The 19364-nt window shown below is 40.4% G+C and overlaps 1 protein-coding gene across 9 annotated transcripts in view; it reads right to left on the minus strand.

Moving 5' to 3' along the window:
* TENM3 (teneurin transmembrane protein 3) overlaps positions 1-19364 on the minus strand; it is a 321876-nt gene that overhangs the window by 68671 nt on the left and 233841 nt on the right. For 8 of the 9 annotated variants that reach the window (XM_086612225.1, XM_086612224.1, XM_086612223.1 and 5 more), the window contains 5 exons: positions 15173-15383; positions 14568-14669; positions 14213-14407; positions 12684-12884; positions 9563-9748 (listed from right to left, as the gene is read on the minus strand). In XM_086612225.1, coding sequence (XP_086468351.1) covers positions 9563-9748; positions 12684-12884; positions 14213-14407; positions 14568-14669; positions 15173-15383 — 895 coding nt within the window. Of the gene's footprint in view, positions 1-6120; positions 6126-7647; positions 7668-9558; positions 9749-12683; positions 12885-14212; positions 14408-14567; positions 14670-15172; positions 15384-19364 lie in introns of all 9 variants that reach the window. The other variant, XM_086612227.1, reaches the window with a different exon arrangement.

Raw genomic sequence — 19364 nt, forward strand, 5'->3', positions numbered from 1 at the left:
CACTCCCTGGCTCCCGGCCGGACGGCTGCCCGTGCCGGGCTGGTGCCACCCGCTGAGGATGGCGGCGGCGGAGCTGGCTGGGGAACTCGGGGAGTGCCCTGCTGCTGGGGTGCCCGCTGGGCCCAGTTCACCCAGAGAGGACTGAGATCTGAGAGAAAGGGCCACACAGACACCGAGTCAGTGAGACAGAATGGGACGAGGTGTGCCAGAGCCGAGTTTCCCCTGCAACCAGTGGTGAGACGGCAGGTGACCCCCCTGCAGCCAGGACAGACTTGGTGGAGCAGAGACCCACTCGCCACCCGTGGAGAAGCCACGTCAGAGAAGAGATGCCTGAGCCTGAGGATGGTCGTGAAGCATGGGATGCACGACAAGGTAGAGAAGCATCAAGAGTCCGTGGGATGACCCATGCCGAAGCGAGTGGCAACAACTCCCTAAGAATCCGAGATTGTGGTAAAGCCCACACTGGAGCAATCCGATGGAGAAGGATTGCATCCTGAGGGTAGGACTCACGCTGGAGAAGTTTGTGGATTTTCCTCGTGAGTAGGGGATCCACTGGAGCAAGGGAAAAAGGGCGTAAGGACTCCTCCTCCTTTAAGAAAGGAGCGGCAGTAACAACATGGATGAACTGACCTGCACCCTCCCATTCGCTGTCCCCCTGCGCCGCTGGGGGAGTAGGTAGAGCTGGGAAGAAAAGGAAAGGGGGGAAAGGTGTTGTTTTTAAGATCTGGCTTTGTTTCTTTTTATCCTCTCAAGTAACTGGTTTTGTTTCCCTTTGCCCTTTTAAGTAACTGTTAATAAATTGCTTTGCTTTAAGAAAGCCGAGTCTGTTTTGCCCAGGACCATGGTTGGTGGGTGCTCCCTCTGTTCTTGTCTTGACCATCAGTCCTTTTATTATATTTTTCTCCTCTCCACTTCACTGGGGAAGGAGTGAGAGAGCGGCTGTGTGAAGTTTAGTTGCCGGGTCGGCCTAAACCATGACAGTCATGTATTTTTTGTAGTGTATATATAGTCCCATTACAATGTCAACTCCCAACAGCTCCACTGTAGTCATGAATTACACTTTGCCGTAAGAGCAGAATTTGATCTCATAGCACCACCAGACATGACACAAAAATACAAAAGAATGTAACCAAAGTCATGTTCCATCAAGGTCTGTCTAAATTAAAAACTACTTCTAAGATTTCTTGCTTCCTCCACTTGGAAAGCATGAGCCAAACCCCTGCCTCCTCTCCACTAATACTATCAGCTTTCCCCCTTCCTTACTGCATTACAGCCTCTCCCTCTAAAGAAAACAGAAAGGAGAAATCAGAAAGAGAGAAGAGAGCCAAAGGGGAGAAGGAAAAAAAAAAAAGATTATGAAGAAATAATTTCAGTATGCAGCAACAATCAAGACCCCTGTCCTGCTCCTCTCCTCTAATCTCTTCAAGACTCAGTCTGTGGTGGTTTACTTCTCCTGACCTGGCTACCAGATCACCCTTAAGTTCCTCTCATTTCCACCCAGCCAAAGCTTAACTATCCTGACAACTAAACCATCTTTTGAACATAAAAAAACAAATATCCTTTGTGATACTTAAACCCAGTACTTCTTATCCTACCCACAGCAGGCTTAGATAATAGTGTATTGATTCCTTTAAGCAACTGCTTTTACTCTCAAAAAGTGACTAAAAAAAGCCATGCATCCATACGCAATTCTGAGGAGTTCCATACCTCTACCAGAAAACTGACAAGTGAGTCCAGAATTCATAAAATTTTAAAGCCACTGTTCTAGACTGTCTTCAGAGTGGTTCACTCATATCAAATTCATCATCCCCTGCAGCCTTTTCTGAGTCTCTTCTGCCTGGCGAGCTGCTTTCTAACTTGAGCTTGTGCCGCTGATTACAATTAAGCATAGAATCCAGCATTTGTTGAATTGCACCTTATTTTTCTGCATAGCCTGTGCTACTGGTTAAAGTAATTTTAAATTCTTGTCCTGTCATCCAAAGTGCTTGGGGGCAGCGGGCTTTGGTGTCATTTGCAAATGTAATTCTCTCTATTCATCACTGAACAGTACTGAAAGCACATGCTCTTCCATTCTAAGCAGCTCATGGTCGGCATCCTTTCTCTGAGTTTATAAGAACCTTGTCTTAGACATACCATATGTTCAGAGCATTGCTGCCAATAGAGGAGGATTACAAACACTCTTCCCCTTTTGATACTTTTTTTACTCCTAAATCCCCATCTTGCCCTTCTTGTAAAGGAGAATACATGGATGGAATAATAGTTTCAGGCAATTTTCTTTTTCTCTCTGCATAAGCCAATACATAATCCTCACCCTGAAATCACCCCTTCTTCATAATTTCTGCACTTTTCTCCAATGTCCATGCAGACCTGCAGCAGAGATATCTGCTGCATACGTTTCTGCAGAGACTTGAGTTCACTGTAATTTATCCCTTGCCAAAGCCGAAACTGTTCTTTGCAGCAACCATTTATGGGTTTTTATGTACAAAGGCACATAAGCCGACTACCCCTTAGATTTTTTGTTCTGGAGTCCATCCTAATTTTACTATAAAGTAAGATTTTTCATCATTATTACTGGAAAGCCACATGAATCTTAGAATAAAAGGTTCAGTTGCTTTTAACAATATAGTAGACACAGGAAGTTTGGGACAGCTGATATGTTCAAGAGCAGTGCTGTTTCCTATTTAACATCTATTTAGCTGGAAGAGGATTCGGAAGAAAGAGTATATGTCATTAAAGATTTAAAACTGTCCCACATGTACAGTCTGAAAAGGTTCAAATACCTATTTGAGACCTCTGACAAAATTGCTAAGACCTGCCTTAGATGCAGGTAAAACCTGATGCTTACATTAAGAACTGCAGATAAATTTGGCTTGATAACATATTAGGGGATAGAATAGGATGGGAAGCATTATTGATTCCATCTTTCTTCCTGGAAGACTGGAAGTACTTTCAGAATGTGTCTGACCAGCATGCAACTATACAATGCACAAAAGCACTTACTTTCTGGCCACTTCAGCTGAAGTAAGCTTTGCAACATGCTTTGAAATTCTTCACATCTCAGAGGATTCTGTTGTTTTTTGAAAATGTGCCTAACTTGAACTTCACATGTGGTCCTCATTTAAATGCAAATCAACTAATTAGCAATTTAAATTATGCTAACAGATAATTTGTATTTGAGATACTTGGTCTTGAAATGTGTTAAGGCTTGACCAATAATTCACTTTTTTTCACAGTTCCAAACACACGCATCTTAAACCTACCTGGTAACTGAATATTTTTACAGTTACCAAACATACAAATATTTTGCATATTCAAAGCTTGGCCTGCCAAATTAATAACAGGCTTTTCAGGCACAGGAAAGTTCAAACCCATATTTGTACTAAATTTTATGAAATCTTGTTCAACTGTAGTTATCTGTCCTCTGGGTGCCAAGAAAGGAATCTTTTTTCTGTCCTCTTTGCATTGAGGGTACAGGTACAAATATTGTGGTGAAATCCTGACTCCGATGCAGTCAGGTGTTTTGAAAGTAGGATTTCACTCACAATATTGTGGTGAACTAACTGATATTTGATGTAATAAGTTTTGAAGCTTTGGTTAATTTTATCTGAGAAGAAACTGAATGTCAAAGGACATACCTTCATTCAGATACAATCTTACGTTCAAGACAAAATTTGTACTGAGGTGTAATTCCATGAACTCAAAACTGAGGAAAACCACAAATTTATGAATTTTTGTAATTACAGAATATATTAATGCAGCAGTAATTATTCTATCCTGAAGGATAAAAATTTATTTCCTATGAAAATTCTAAAATCTCAAAAGAATCTTAAAATTTACAAAGAATTCTTGGCAGAAATGCATTAAAGTGCATTAAATACCTGACACATTAAACGACTATGAAATGTGAACATTCTTGGTAATTTAAATTTTGGAGAAAAATAAACCATGCTTGGCAACTTAGCATCAGTATTAAAATGACAGTGGTCATCATAATACCAGTTGTTCATGCTACTCTCCCTCTAACCTGCAAATGTGGAGAAGATCAATCAAGGCCTCAAATTGGTCCATGACTTACTTTGTCAAAGCCTATACTGCAAAAATAGAGTGTAATGATATACAGCCATACGAAGTTTTCTATAAACACTTCCTTTAATTAAGAGGAGGAACACATTTGTCTTGACTTGTTCTCTGATACAAAGAGATAAAATGTCATTTCCCTGTAGTCATATTTGAAATCTGTAATATAAAGAGCCCTAAGCTAAACACGTGTTGAAGGGAGCAGGTGCAGACCTTAAAACTTAGTGGAGGAGATTACTTCTTAGCGTTCCTCAACAGTAGTCGTACTTCTGAGCTTACACTGATCATGGCCACATAGAAAACCAGCAAACAAATGCCTTCATGTTCGTCCCTAGTCAGAAAACCATTGTAATCAGTAACCAGGACAGACTAGAGAGTACTAATGGAAACGCACTTACAGGAGTGTGCTCTATGTGTTACTTTTTTTTTTGTAATTCTGAAAATCTAAACCAGATGATTTTCCTGTTTTTCTAGCTAAAATAGCTGAAACTAGAAATCTCTTGCTGAAGACATTTTTTTGTTTGATTAATTTTAATATCATTTCATGCAAAGAAAAAGGTTAAAATAAATACTTGGCTGTCCCTTGTTATTTTCCTCTCAACTACAGTTTAGGGAAAATTCTTAGAAGATAAACTGATTAAATCCCAGCTCTCATTGGTATACAAACATATTACAAACTGTACACTTCTACAGTGGACCAGCACTGGATTTGAATTTCAGTTCTCTGTACCAGGTAAAGTAGCCTCACACAGCACTCAAAAGTAGCATGAAAGTACCACAATGCTAACTTTAGCCCTCCTGAGGGATTAATACGAACGCTTAATGACATTAATTCACATTGAGATCACTTACGTTTAATGAGATGCTTTCCATGCATACATATATAAATATTAATTTTGGACTGAAAGATAATCGTTGAACATGATAACAATTAAACAGCTGTAACCTGTCTCGTGTTAAGTAATGGAGCTGCAGGCAAGCTCCACAAACAGATGGTCTTACCCACCCATGCTTAATGTTAAAGACTTTTTAAAAAAGAGGTGTTGACAAATCTGAACAAGAAGGCATAGTTTTAATGCAAATTTGCCAATTTGCAATTTAGATTACTCTAAAACTAATTTGGTCTATAGAAAAAATTAAGCTCTCATTGTAAAACTGAGATGTTACACAGCACATGGATATAGCAGATTCCCCACCAACATAATTATTTACTAATTTCATTCAGCTAACAGAGTTTAATAGAAAAGCAGCTGGAAAAGTATTCATATTTATGGGCTTCCTATGACAGTTACTTAATTTACTCATGGTACATGCCAGTTATATCGCAAAAAATAATAGACTTTCTGAAATAATATCTGTTCCAATCTCACAAAACAACTACTCAGACAGGAGAGGGTCAATGAACTCATTGCAACCCAGGACAGAAAGGAAACAAAAACATATTTTAGCACAACTGTGTTATGAAAACTTAATTACAGAGCAAATTTTCATCCAGGCTATCACCTGGGCACCAGCTGTGCATGTGCGGTCTTGTATCACATTGAGATGCAGGTTGAGCTTCACAAAATAATATATGGATGTTCACCTCAGACCCATGAATGTCCAAATAAATTGTCCCAGACCAAATAAACGATTGACAGGTGATTTTCTATAGCTTTGCAGTAAACTGTTGATTTAACCTGTTCTCTTGTGGATCCAGGAAATGGTAAACATTACAATTCTTGGAAGGAAAAGACAGTAAGCAATTTGGATGCCTTAAATTGTTTAGTATTTGAAACATACATTGCTGATGTTTAGTTCAAACCTGTAAGATGCTAAACAATAGCAATAAATCTTGAGTTTTGTTAACTCTTATTAGATTAATTTAATCACAACACTGATCATGTGGTTATCTGCTAAACACTGTTGATATAAATCTTTGGAAGTATGTGTTCAGAGCAAAGGCAATGACTCACAAGTGTGGCCCACCTCAGGCGTGGTATTGAAGCTGGAGCTACCCTGTGCCAGAGATGCATAATGGAACAGTGGATATCAGCAACACACATCAGCTTTACCGCATTAGTCAAAACAAGCTTGCCCACCTTACTGTATACATTGCTTCAAAAAAAGAAAAAAAAACCTGCTTTATTTAGTCTACTCTGTTCTCTCTCACAAATCAAAAGTATATAAAATATATATATGTATATTATTTCCCAATTCCAGTCTTGCAATCCTCAGCCTTACAGAAACACTGTTGCTTAACCCAGGTAAGCAGACATCTAAATTTGAAATATTGAAATAAAAACAAACAAAAAAGTCTCTAAAAGTTTAGAGCAATTAGAATTTCCTTTACACATCTCAATTAACAACACAAACAGTGGGCTAACAGAAAATGAGACTGGACAGATATCCATCATTTAGAAATACATAAAAATCATTAGTTGAGGTGAGAATTTTTTTTTACCATTTTAAACAGCATTCATGCTTCACAAAAATGCCATAATCTCTTTGATCAAATGAGTTATGGATTTAGATGATTCAATACACATTCCAGTTAGTGCCTCTGTGATTACTGCATGCATACCTACCCTGTTTTGTGCATCCAGCTAGAGATCTGGGCTATTCCTTTCCCAAAAAGTGAATAAAGTGCATTGTCCCTAAAATTTACAACTTCTTTGGAATGTTCCTTTCCCAAAGAAGTTGTAGATTTAGGCTGTTGCACTTCGTGCGACTTCCAGCTAATAGCTGCAACAAACAAATACATCTGAACACTTCACACTACTGCAGCTAAATGGTTAATGACTTTTAGAAATGAGAAGGATCCAATTGTTTATTTTTAGACCCATAAAGGGAGAGTGGGAGTCTTTCATGCGCAGAACACAAATTACGTAAATATTCTGCTACCAAGTTGAGAGTTGTAAGTAACGCGAAATGCCTGGGTTACAAATGGAGGGTGACAATAAAAAACTGGTTTGCATGGAGAAACATTCTGATGTCCCTTGTGTTTTGAAATTTATTGCTCAGAAAGAGCTAATACCTACTCTAGGGCAGATGACAAAGGCAATTTGACTCTTCATCTGCCAAGCTGAGGAGGCAGCAATTTTTACTCCACTAGGTGGAAATACTCTTGGAAATGAGCAATAAAATGACCTGGTTTCTCTGTAACACTGGGCTCCTGAGGGGAACAGCTCTAAGAAAAATAAATATAACAGCAGGCTAGAGCCTGTACTTCATTACTTGTCTTGGAGGCTGTAAGGGCAATATAAACAAATCAAACTATCTTTACAGCAGCAGCCACAAAGTAAACACCCATTTAAAGAATAAACAGGTGGGAAGACAGACCTGCTCACCCAGTGTCGAGGAAAAACTTGTTTGTGCTTAATATGTTGGAAAAATTGTTCAAGAGCAGTTCATCCGTGTATAACTACAACCCTTGAAATGCTGCCAAGGTCAGTGAGACCAACAGCAGAGCGATCTGCTGAGTAATTGCTTGTTGGCAAGTTAAAGCGGTCAAGGGAAAGGCTTTATCCTACTTCTAAAGATTTACTTTATTTTATTGTTCAGAAAGCAGTTCTCTCTCTACCTGTCTACTCTCTTTGCCAGCATGCTTTCTGGAAGGTCCTCAAAAATATTAACCCTACCCATCCTCCCTGAGATTCTGCAGATGCACCTTGGTTCCCCCTCCCTCATATGTCTGAGTAATCTCATTAGTAAACAACAAAAAAAATCGAATGTGATTTCTGTAAATAATTCACAGATCAATCTTACTACTTCACACCTGACTCCCTTCTACAAAACAAAACCTTGCCTCATCTTCCTGGTGCAATGATGTGCATGCAGCTTAAGAGGTCCTCATTTTCCCTGCCCTCAAAGCTCACACCACTATTTCTCGTGACCACCAGGCACAGCACCATCACCTCGCTTCTCAGTCAGGGCTGTAAGCTACCCAGCGAATGCAGCTTGGGATTTACTATCTTCTGCATAGTCATGCCCCAGTGATGGCTTAGCTGTACTAACACAACCAGAGTTACCATCATTCCAAAACATCTGCGAAAGTTAAAATTCTTCAGCCTCTTAGCTTGTGGCAAAAGCTGTATTCACATCCATCAGCTCTACCATTATTAGACTTACTGTCCTATCCTGTTGCTTGGGCTACGTCACCTCTCTTAACTGAATCTCCTCCATCTCTCCAAACAAAACTACGTTTTTTTTTTTTCACTGTTTTTTTTTTTTTTTTTGACTATTCGGATTATCCGTGATTTCCCCATCACTCAGTGTTACTCTTGCCGTTGTCTGGCTCCATGGCTACCTCCTTCATCATCTGTTCAAACCACCTCTAAGCGCTTAGCCATGATACTTCTCACACTTGGGAGATATTCCCCATAAATAACTGCACAGCCACATTGTTACTCCTGCCAGAGCCTCTGCTGAGCTTTGTGCAATGCTCCCCACACACCTCCTAAGTACAAGCTGGTCACCTCTTACAGTTAGATCACTTCCAGTTCCCTTGGCTGTGCTTCCTACCTGTTGTTGTGCAACGGTTTCTCTGTGTGGTTATGCTGAGACAAAAATTGTTTGGATAGGACCCTCCTCCTCTGTTACAGACCTGCAGTGTCTTGCACAAAGGGGGATTAGCGTGTCAGGGAATTTCTTAGCACTACTGCTATACAAAACCAATACAAAAATGACTAATCTTTTGGCAGCTCCTCCTCCACTTTTTCTTAGTCCCTTTATTTATATGCGGACTTTCTCATGCTAGTTCATCGTCAAGTTCTGTGCAGCGGAGAGGGATATCCTGCTGTATCTGGGACATATGGACTGTAAATAACTGAGTAAGAAAATCTCCATTGATAAAGGCACAGTAATTTCCACAGGGTTCCAGGAGCTAGAACTAACTTGATTACAGAAACACAGAAGCTGTAACAATGATGGCTTCTTCTCAATCAGTTGTATTAAACTGCTGTTACGCTATTTACATGTAAGAAATTTGATATAACTCTAAAATAGAGCATTATGTTGACAACAAGATAATTTTGGGCAGCTAGATCACATTTATTACAAGGTGCAAGTGACATTTTTGTGTAGGCAAGTCACTTTTTAGAGCTTCTTCTCCATAAAAGAAAAAAAAAAAAGAAAACCAATAGGAAGCTTCATTTCCAAAAGACATAAAGCTATCACATAAAACTAGAAAAGCACAAATCAAATAATGTATTTACAGTTTAAATAAAAGTAACCTCCCCTTCAGCAAAAGGCAGTTAAAGGGAAAAGATTGAAAAGGAAATTCTTTCACCTCGTTTTCATGGCAAACCAGGCATGAAGGACTGATGAGCCATTATATAATCATTTCCTTTCTTAAAATATCAACTCCTTCACACAGACTGACACATGCAAATATTCTGTTTGAAGAAACACGCTTCAAAGTAATACACTTCTTATTCAGACGCGGCCAGCAGTGCCGGCCGTTTGAATTTTGCAGCGAAGACAGGGTAAAGCATAGCCAGCCTACCAATGGTACAGTGCTCTCCGTTCCATCCCTGGCTACATTCACACTTCCCGTCTTTACAGGTGCCGTGCTCCGCGCAGCGGGGATGGCAGGCTCTCTGGTTGCAGGCTGCGCCCGTCCAGCCTTCCTCACAGCGACACGTGCCACCCATGCACACACCGTGTGCGCCGCAGTCCACCGAACAGATTTCTGGATTCGAGAGGAGAGAGGGGGAGAAAAGGAGGCAGAGTGCACACAGGAGAGAGAGGGTATGCATTAATTAGCAGTGCTATGTTTTAATTCAACATGTGAAGAATAAGAAAGCCAAAATCTTTGAAAATTAAATCAAAGGAATTTACTGTGAAAGGCATTTTCAGGTAGGACCCAACAGAATAGAGAGTACAGAGCTTTATCTATATGCTAATGCTTGCTTAGTTATCCAGCAGACTTAGTGGTGCTTAAGTGTCCACAGCTCTTCCGTTAGCTCTGATTACTTTTTGGTCATATTTTTTGTGATCACATATGTCTTAAGAGTAACATTCTGTAGCTTAAGATTACATGGCACTTAGACCTACCAGAACTTACAGTGTACTGCTACTGACTAAATGTACCGTATAGCTAGGTCACTGCGTGTTGTGAGTGAAAAATCTAGTATTAATGAAAGTTCATTTTAACACGGTTTCCCCCTCCTTATCCTGCTCCCTGTTTTCTTTCAAAGTAAAAATGTGCCATTTCTGACACATTTTTTCATTATAAAGAATCAGCCTTAGTGAGACAAATTAGTACTATGCTGACATACTGACACATCTGCTAAATATAAAAGATGATTCTCTTTTTCTTTCAGTAACTTTGTATCAGTGACAGCTACGAACAGTCTGGTTTAAATAATAGATTGTTAAAAAAAAATCAACATACAGCAATTTAACTTGTCATTTACATATAGTAACAGGATCTTGTAACTGATAGAATAATTGAAAAATACGTTTACAGCCAAAGGTAGTTGGAGGCCAAACAACGCATGTTAAGTCTCAGCTAATACAAGATGATTATTTAGACTGCCAGATTTTGTATTTACAGTTTTGGTTCATTTAGTCAGACTCCAGCAAACTTTACTTCTGCTAAGCAGAAAACAGAAAAACAAGATACAGTACAGCCTGAGGGACTTCTTTAGTTCCTTGGCATACAGCTGGCTGTAACCACGTACTGGTTCACAGGAGTACCGTGTTTAGTTTTTGTTTTCTTGTGAAAGACAACAAACAGTTTAGTAATAAAAGACTGAAATTATTTTCAACAGCAGAAGAAAGAAGCATTCAGCACAAGAAAGGCTTCCAGTTTCCCTGTCAACAGTGTTTTTCTTTCCCCATAGAGTACAACCCTCTGCCTCAAAGTGCCCTGGAACATTAAACACTGTATCAAGGAGCTGTTCTATCTCCCAGAAGAAAGAGCCAAAACCTTTATGGAGAAAGACAGCTGTAATTCCCCCTCCCCTTTTTTCCTATACAGCATTTTATATCTACTTTGAATTAAATTTTTGATTAAGAGATGCAAGATGGTTTGATTAACTTTAGAGTCACAAAACGTCAACGCAGCTCCAAGAAAGAAAGGTTTATTTCTCTTCCATCTAATCAATTTTTCATTAGGGTGAAGGTGTTTATCAGCTTTTAGCACACTAGCTTTGAGCAAGGTGCGTCAATCTTTGTAATGAACTTATTAATTAGAGTTAATTTAATTGAAGTGGAATTGAAGGGCTAATTAACGGACAAACTGCTGATGAAGATAGAGGAAAGCTCTGCTGATTTCAAACCTATAAACCCCTCTGATGGAAATAACTCATTCTTTTTTTCTTCTCGCAGCTTAACAAAACGTTTATGGGTAAGATTTACTTTTTTAGTGTACCACTCTGAAGGTCATTTCACATGACTTCAGCAAGTAAGTCTGTGCGTATTTTTACAAAGCTCTTTTGTGAGTTTGACACTTTGGAAATATTTGAGAAGATCAGAAACATTTCATGTTATTTTAATGACCAATCATTCCTTGAAACATAAGTAGAAGATGGAGCATAACTGAATCATCAAAAATAGTTTAGAGGACACTGTGCCAAGAAATACAAGATCCACGTTTTTCCTGAGAACTAGAAAGGGTCTCTCACAAAGAGCCATTTTTAGTGCTAGAAATGTTCAGAGAAGAATTTTTTCTTCTAAACAAATTTAACAGAAGACAACATTTTCTTCTCTCTGTCACTTTTTCTTGAATGTCTGGAAGACTGTCCTATCACTTTGTGTGCATAAACCATTATGGTGTATCACAGATCCTGGTCAGGAAGTACATTTGTTTTAGAAAGATGGTTCCTCATGAAAAAGTTGTATTTATTCATAAGCTGGCATAAACCCAGCTAGCCCATGTGTTCAGTTTTCATTAACAAAATCATCTGAGTTGTTAGATGAACTTAGACAAATATATGTCTCACAGTTAGACATGATTTCTCTTTTGATATGTGGCTACCAAACAGTATTCTAAAAACTCGTGTTTGTCAAAGGCTGCTGTTATACTTTATAAATATTTAGATTCTGCTCTTTGTGATAGTACCTCCAGCCATTTTCTCCTTTTGTTTCTAAGCTCAGACTATAGGTTTAATAAGCTCAGTTTCAGGCTTCAAGAAATCTCTCTGCTTCTTTACTCCTACCAAATCCTTCCACCTTGACAGCCTGCACCCTTCCTCAAAAGCTGTTCAGGATTCATTCTTGCATACCCTTTGCCTTCAAAATGCAACGCTGTCTGTTTTGGAGAGATTTTGAAAATGTGACTGTCTCTAGTTTCACTAGCATAGTTTTAAGTTTCCAAATAGATATATTAGGTAAGATGATACTCAGATCCATATATTGTACAAAGAACATTCTGTACTTGCATGTGAAGTACTTGAAGTTACCAGGTGAAGGCAGCTAAAAGATACCAACAAATATTGATTTTCAAACACTTCAAATTCATCAATTATTTTGAACTTTTGAATCAATGTGCAGTTCATGCTGAAGTCAACTCAAAGACTTCCATCAGCTCAGCAGGTCAGGTCCTAACACAATAACATCATTAAAACGCTGCTATTCAAGACATCATCATTTCACAAAATGCGAGTACTTTTAACTCTTACCATTGGAGCAATCTGGACCTGTCCAGTTGGGGTCACAGGTGCAGGTACCACTCTCTTGAAGGTAAGTGCCATGGCCAGAGCACTGGTCAGGGCACATTGTCTTCAATATTTCACAGTTGTTGCCACCCCAGCCTGGGTTGCAGTGGCACTCGCCATGGATGCACACGCCATGGCTGGAGCAGGCTGGATCCAAGCAATCCGCTGCGGGAAGATGAGAAAGGTCAGCTTAAACTTGTCATTCCTAACAACAGTAATCAATCTCTAGACGCTCACGGCACTTTTGGGCTTAGTCCATGTTTTAGGACTTTGTGAAATAGGCAGCACTGCACTTATCTTAAAAGTAAACATTAGCAGGTTTAAGCTGAGAAGTTCACCTTTGTTTTCATTGCAACCAGTGAGAAAAAGACAGAGTGGACCAAGGTATCTTGGTGCCAGCCTCCCTTCTCTGACTACAATGTAAATCACTCTTTATTGTCACTAATTGCATAGCAGCAATTTTCTTTGTAAAACACCTTGCTTCCACATCACTTTCTGGTATTGTGAAATTTGCATGTGCACAAACCCACATCGGGACATTTGCAGAGTTACCACTGAATTAAGGGAGAACCTTTCAAAGCTTGCTAATTTTTCTGACTTGCAATGAGATTGGCTTTGAGTCTTGGGCAACTGATCTCTGCTTTGCCTAATCACAGTGTAACAAGTGTTGGGTTCCCTGCAGCACTCAGTTATCAACAGACCCGATCCACCGCTACAGAGTTTTCACGGCTGTACAAGACCCTCAACTTGTTTCAGAAGTAAATGAGTTGCATACTGTCTATCCATCTTAATTCACTTTAACGTGCTTTAGATGACGAGATTTAATTTAGCAATTTGACTCAATAAAATGTTACACTTGTAGGGTCAATGGTCTGAAAATTTAATTCCAGAGACTTAATTGCATTACTTTGTATGTGGAGATCAATAAAATCAATTTGATTGAGGAAGAAAATGGCACTTTTTACTCCCTAAAAAAATAGAATGGAAAATGAACTGCATTTTGCAGCACACCAGAATGAATATTATTATGCACATCTCTGGAATACAAAAATGATGCATCGTTTTTCACTCTGATGCATTTGAATCAGCACTTTTCACAATGCGGTTGGTGGAACAGATCACTAACAAATGCAATACGTCAATGATTTATTCTATCTAATCTGTGAAGATTCAGTAAGTCTTCTTGTATTCCAAGACCTGCTTTTTGCATGCCTTCTTCTGAGCTGTCAGTCAGAGAAAGTAAATAAAAATATCCCGGCAAGCAAAAAGATATTACACATTATTAAGAATTTTTACTTGAGAATAAATAAAGTATAATAATTCTGTAGAGTTCAGTGATACTTGTGATTCCCAAACTTGATTTTTAGTATTCTAAAATGATTTTTGAAGAAACATCATTAGTGCCTATGATCTAGACCTAGTGAAATTGATAGACCTAGATGTGCCAGCTGGAAATCAGACCAACAACAGTAGGTGCTGGGGTAAATATTTACCTTCTTCACAGTTTTCTCCTTTGTACCCGGAGTTGCAGGCACAGGAGCCCATGATGCAGATGCCCCGGCCCCCGCACTGGGGATCAATGCACTGAGTTGTCGGCACGTCACACTCGGTGCCCTTCCAGCCGCTGTAACACAGGCAGCGTCCTTTGGAGTACTGCCCATTGCCGCTGCACAGCACTGGGCAGGCTGCTGTGAAATAAAACACGGCAGAAAAATTAAAACCAAGTTCTTCACCAAAGTTTAATAAGGAAGAACATCTAAGACGCAAGTCACATGCCAGTTGCTTTCCCGAAGTAGCTGTCTTCGTGCTCGCTTAAACGGACTTGAGAAAAGGATTGGGTTCATTTACCTCTTGAACAATCGGGGCCCAGAAACCCGGGAAAGCAGTGGCAGGATCCAGAAACACATTCGCCGTTACCATGGCAATTTCGGGGGCATTCCACCACAGACTCTAAAGGGAAAAAAAGGAGGATAATTCACAGACGCCCACCGCACGAAGTACCTATCATTTGAACCACTACTAACTGACAGTGCGCTCTTGCTCCAAGAGAAGTGTTTACGTTTGGTTTGTTTGAAGAGCACAAATAGCTGTGATTTTCTATTGCTGATGCCTCTAGTACCTTAGGACACTACTTTCCAATAAAAAGGCTCAAATTATAGCGGTAAAACCGTACGAGTTCCATACTTAAAATCCAGCCCCATGCCATTTAACACACACTTCAAAACAGTGTCCTCCTTTCAAGCGCTGTTTTACAAGAAGGTGCATTCCTTATGCCTTAGACGAAGTAATTAAAATAGATAGTCTGCTTTTTGTTCTGAGCAGCAAAAGAAACACTATCAATGGAAAACCTGTGAAAAAAAGTCAGATCATTTAACTCTGAAAACTTATCTCTGGATTCCTAAAAACCTGACCGGAGCCTAGTGTTTGGTAAGAGCTTTGAAGATTATGCTTACCTATAATTATGGTATTAAAAGACACCTGCTCCGCATTTTTCCCATCGTTATAAAAGGCCAGGTGCCAGATGCCAGAATCCAAATACTGGATAAAACCTGCCTCGTGGAGACTGACAGACCTTGCCTGCCGCCCCGCTCGTTCCGATTCCAGCATGTTGCGTTGCTCCCTCGCAATCAGCCGGCTGCCGTCCAGGAGCTCCACAAAATCATACTGTGGGAAGGAACACATAGGAGCTTTACAAGTCATGGGATGACTCGTGGCACTGTGAGCTACCCCACAACATTCTAACAACATGTGTGTATTTTGACCAAGAGTTTCCTTTTGGAGCAGGGAAGTGGGAGCTGAAACCAACCCTTGCTTATTTCTTTGCCCCTTGATAAGACTTCAAACAAAAATGCCAACTAGTCCTCATGCTTATTAGAGTAGCTTTTTTGGTGATAAGTGACCAATGAACCTATTACATATATGAGAGGAAGAAAACATCAGCTGAAATGAATCTGCAGTCATGACTGCCACCTGAATTACAGGTGAGAGCTAACTTTCAGAGTGTTACATGCATAAGGGTTAATAATAATATCCAACACCAATAATCTACTTGACTTTTCATTTAGATGTAGATGAAGGACTAAATTGTTCAATCTCCCTTTCGCACATTCTAGAGTTCTGCAGGAAGGAGAGCAAGAGCTTTACTTCCTATCACAGAAGCCCAAAAAAGGAGATGGAAAGCATAAAACATTGCAAGTGTCAGAAATGACAAACGGACAAAAAATATGGTGCCTCAGGTCAATGGACAGCGCATACTGTTTTGTTAACAATCATCATCCAACCTAAATGATTCTATGATGGTACGATCAGTGGGGCTTGGAAAAATGTAGCAGCATCTCAGCTGATACAACAAGCAAGCTCACAACACATGGTTTTACACATGTTAATCTTAACTAGCACTAATAACACCAGGAGGGCTGAATCTGCTCCAGGCCCTGCACTGATTTACACTATCTGGGAGTCTGCTCTCAGGGATTGAAAGATGTCTTCTGCACATTTATCATGTAAAGATCAATGAGGATATAGCAAAATTAAACAAACAAACAAAAATTTAGAGCAGTCTTGCTTGTGGTAGAGAGTCTCTGCTTTTCCTGGTGAGTCTGTCCACAGTTGCACTTTTATTCCGACGCATGTTTATTGTATGAAGTGAACTGTAACATCTAAACCTTCAATCTTCCCACACGTTTGAGATCTCTCTCAAATGGAATTACATCCTGGGCCTATTAAAGTAAAGGCCAATATGTGAAATTGCAGATTCACCTGAACTAGGATAACATCGGTTACCAGGACCAGAGGATCAGTGGTTTTACATCCTGACTTGTGACCTTCAGAAGCTGCCCCTGGGACAAAGAAAACACGATGGCCTTTGTCTTGGAACAAGGGTTTAAGTACTAATGTTCTTTTCTTGAAATTGCAGGCCAAAATTCACTGCTATTGTAAGAATGGTCCTCCCCAGTAATCAGAATTATCTTCCTACCATTCAGGATGTGAAGGAAATGCATAGTTAATATGCCTCTATCGACACCTGAGACACTTTTCCAGCTCTGTCTGAACCAGCAGAATAGAACATAACGTGATTAGGATGTGCAGAAGCTGGTACCTCGGTACGCTGTCACTCTGAATGTACGTGCAGCACCACATGAAAATGAATGCAACTGTTTTGGGAGAGCACCAATTATTCAAAACCATTCAACATTCTCATTTGTCAGAGAATTAAATATTTATCTTATTTTGTGAGAGAGAGCAAAACAATTTTAGGGTTTTTTTCTTCCTCACGCCTGACTCAAGAATACTTTTTTCAGGTTGCATTTCTCTCCAGTATTTTAAAAAAGAGAAAGCTCAGGGAGTTCTGAGTTTTAACAAGTTATTTACAGACATTAGAAGCGACCCTGTAATTTGTATACTGCAGAGAATAATTTTTTTGTAGGAGGACAATTTCAGATGAAAATCATATTTTTGATACAGGAACAAGTGATTACACTACTTGATTGACTACAAAGAGTATACTAATGGCTGACAAGCATGGTATAATTAATGATTTTGTATTTTTAATGTAATAAGGACATATGCTGTTATCAGAACATCATTTTAGACTACACTTTAAAAGCCATACAGAGGGAAATTTACTGTTCAGACTGTCCCCCAGCAAAAAACATAATTGATCTTAACTCTTTTAAAGGCTGTTTTTTAATATTTAGGACATGATAACAGAAACAGACTGGAAAAACAATTATCTTCCTAAGCAAAAACCATATTAATTTTATTTTCCTCCTATGAGGATAAATTAATTATCTTTATATTGAGTCTAAATGCACTGATTTGCCCTACCACTCCATTCAGTTTTGCTTTAAACCAAAATCCTTTTTTTTATTCCTAAATTCTCTTTAAATAAACATATTGATCCTGTGGCTGCAATGGAACTGACATTTTTAGAAAGTGTCACAAAGACTTTCAGTCTCACATTGATTGGGTTTAGAATGGACAGCCACCGTCAATTATTTCTGGTTGATTTATTTATGATTCCCCAGAAAGAGAGAACTGTGCATCTCAGATCGGTCTGTGACACGCACATAGTGGCTGTGCTTGAGACTGATTTTGGTACCTAAAGAGAATACAGAAACACCACCAAAAATTCTGTCCTGATTACAGTATATCAAACTGTTTCCTACATGCTGTATTCTATTGGGTTTGCGTGGCAGGGTTTTGGTAGGGGGAGCCTACAGGGGTGGCTTCTGTGAGAAGCTGCTAGAAGCCTCCCCGATATCTGATAGAGCCAACGCCAGTCAGCTCCAAGATGGACCCGCTGCTGGCCAAGGTGAGCCCATCAGCGATGGTTGTAGCGCCTCTGGGATAACATATTTAAGAAGGGGAGGACGCAAACATGTACAAGAGAAAACTGCAGCCAGAGGGAGGACTGAGGATATGTGAGAGAAACAACTCTGCAGACATCAAGGGCAGTGAAGAAGGAGGGGGAGGATGTGCTCCAGGACCTGGAGCAGAGATTCCCCTGCAGCCCATGGTGAAGACCAGGCTGTCCCTCTGCAGCCCATGGGGGCTAACATTGGAGCAAAGATCCACCTGCAGCCTGTGGAGGACCACATGCCAGAGCAGGTGGATGCCTGAAGGAGTCTGTGACCCCATGGGAAGCCCACACTGGAGCAGGCTCCTGGCAGGACTTGTGACCCTGTGGGGGACCCAGGCTGGAGCAGTCTGTTCCTGAAGGACTGCACCCCGTGGGAGGGACTCATGCTGGAGCAGTTCATGAGGAACTGTAGCCCATGAGAAGGACTCACATTGGAGAAGTTCATGGAAGACTGTCTCCCATGGGAGGGAACCTATGCTGGAGAAGGGGAAGAGTGAGAGGAGTCCTCCTTCTGAGGAGGAAGGAGCGGCAGAAACAACATGTGATGAACTGACTGCAACCCCCATTCCCTGTCCCCCTGTGCTGCTGAGGGGAGGAGGCAGAGAAATGGGGAGCAAAGTTAAGCCTGGGAAGAAGGAAGGGGTGGCGGAGGTGTTTTAAGATTTGGTTTTAGTTCTCATTATCCTACTCTGATTGACTGACAATAAATGAAACTGATTTCCCCAAGTCAAGTCTGTTTTGCCCGTGACGGTAATTGCTGAGTGATCTCCCCATCCTTATCTTGACCCACGAGCCTTTCGTTATATTTTCTCTCCTCTGTCCAGCTGAGGAGGGAGTGATAGTGATAGAGCAGCTCTGGTGGGCACCTGGTGTCCAGCCAGCGTCAACCCACCACTTCATAGCTGGAGCACCTCTGCTATGAAGACAGGCTGAGAGAGTTGGGGCTGTTCAGCCTGGAGAAGAGAAGGCTCCGGGGTGATCTTATTGCAGCTTTCCAGTACCTAAAGGGGGCCTACAGGAAAGCTGGAGAGGGACTTTTTACAAGGGCTTGTAGTGATAGGACATGGGGCAATGGTTTTGAACTGAAAGAGGGCAGATTTACGTTGGATATAAGAAAGAAATTTTTCACTCTGGGAGCGGTGAGGCAGTGGAACAGGTTGCCCAGAGAAGTTGTGGATGCCCCATCCCTGGCAGTGTTCAAGGCCAGGTTGGACGAGGCTTTGGGCAACCTGGTGTAGTGGAGGGTGTCTCTGCCCATGGCAGGGGGGTTGGAACTAGATGAT

Source organism: Tauraco erythrolophus, chromosome 5 (assembly GCF_009769465.1).
Source record: "Tauraco erythrolophus isolate bTauEry1 chromosome 5, bTauEry1.pri, whole genome shotgun sequence".
Classification (NCBI taxonomy): domain Eukaryota; kingdom Metazoa; phylum Chordata; class Aves; order Musophagiformes; family Musophagidae; genus Tauraco; species Tauraco erythrolophus.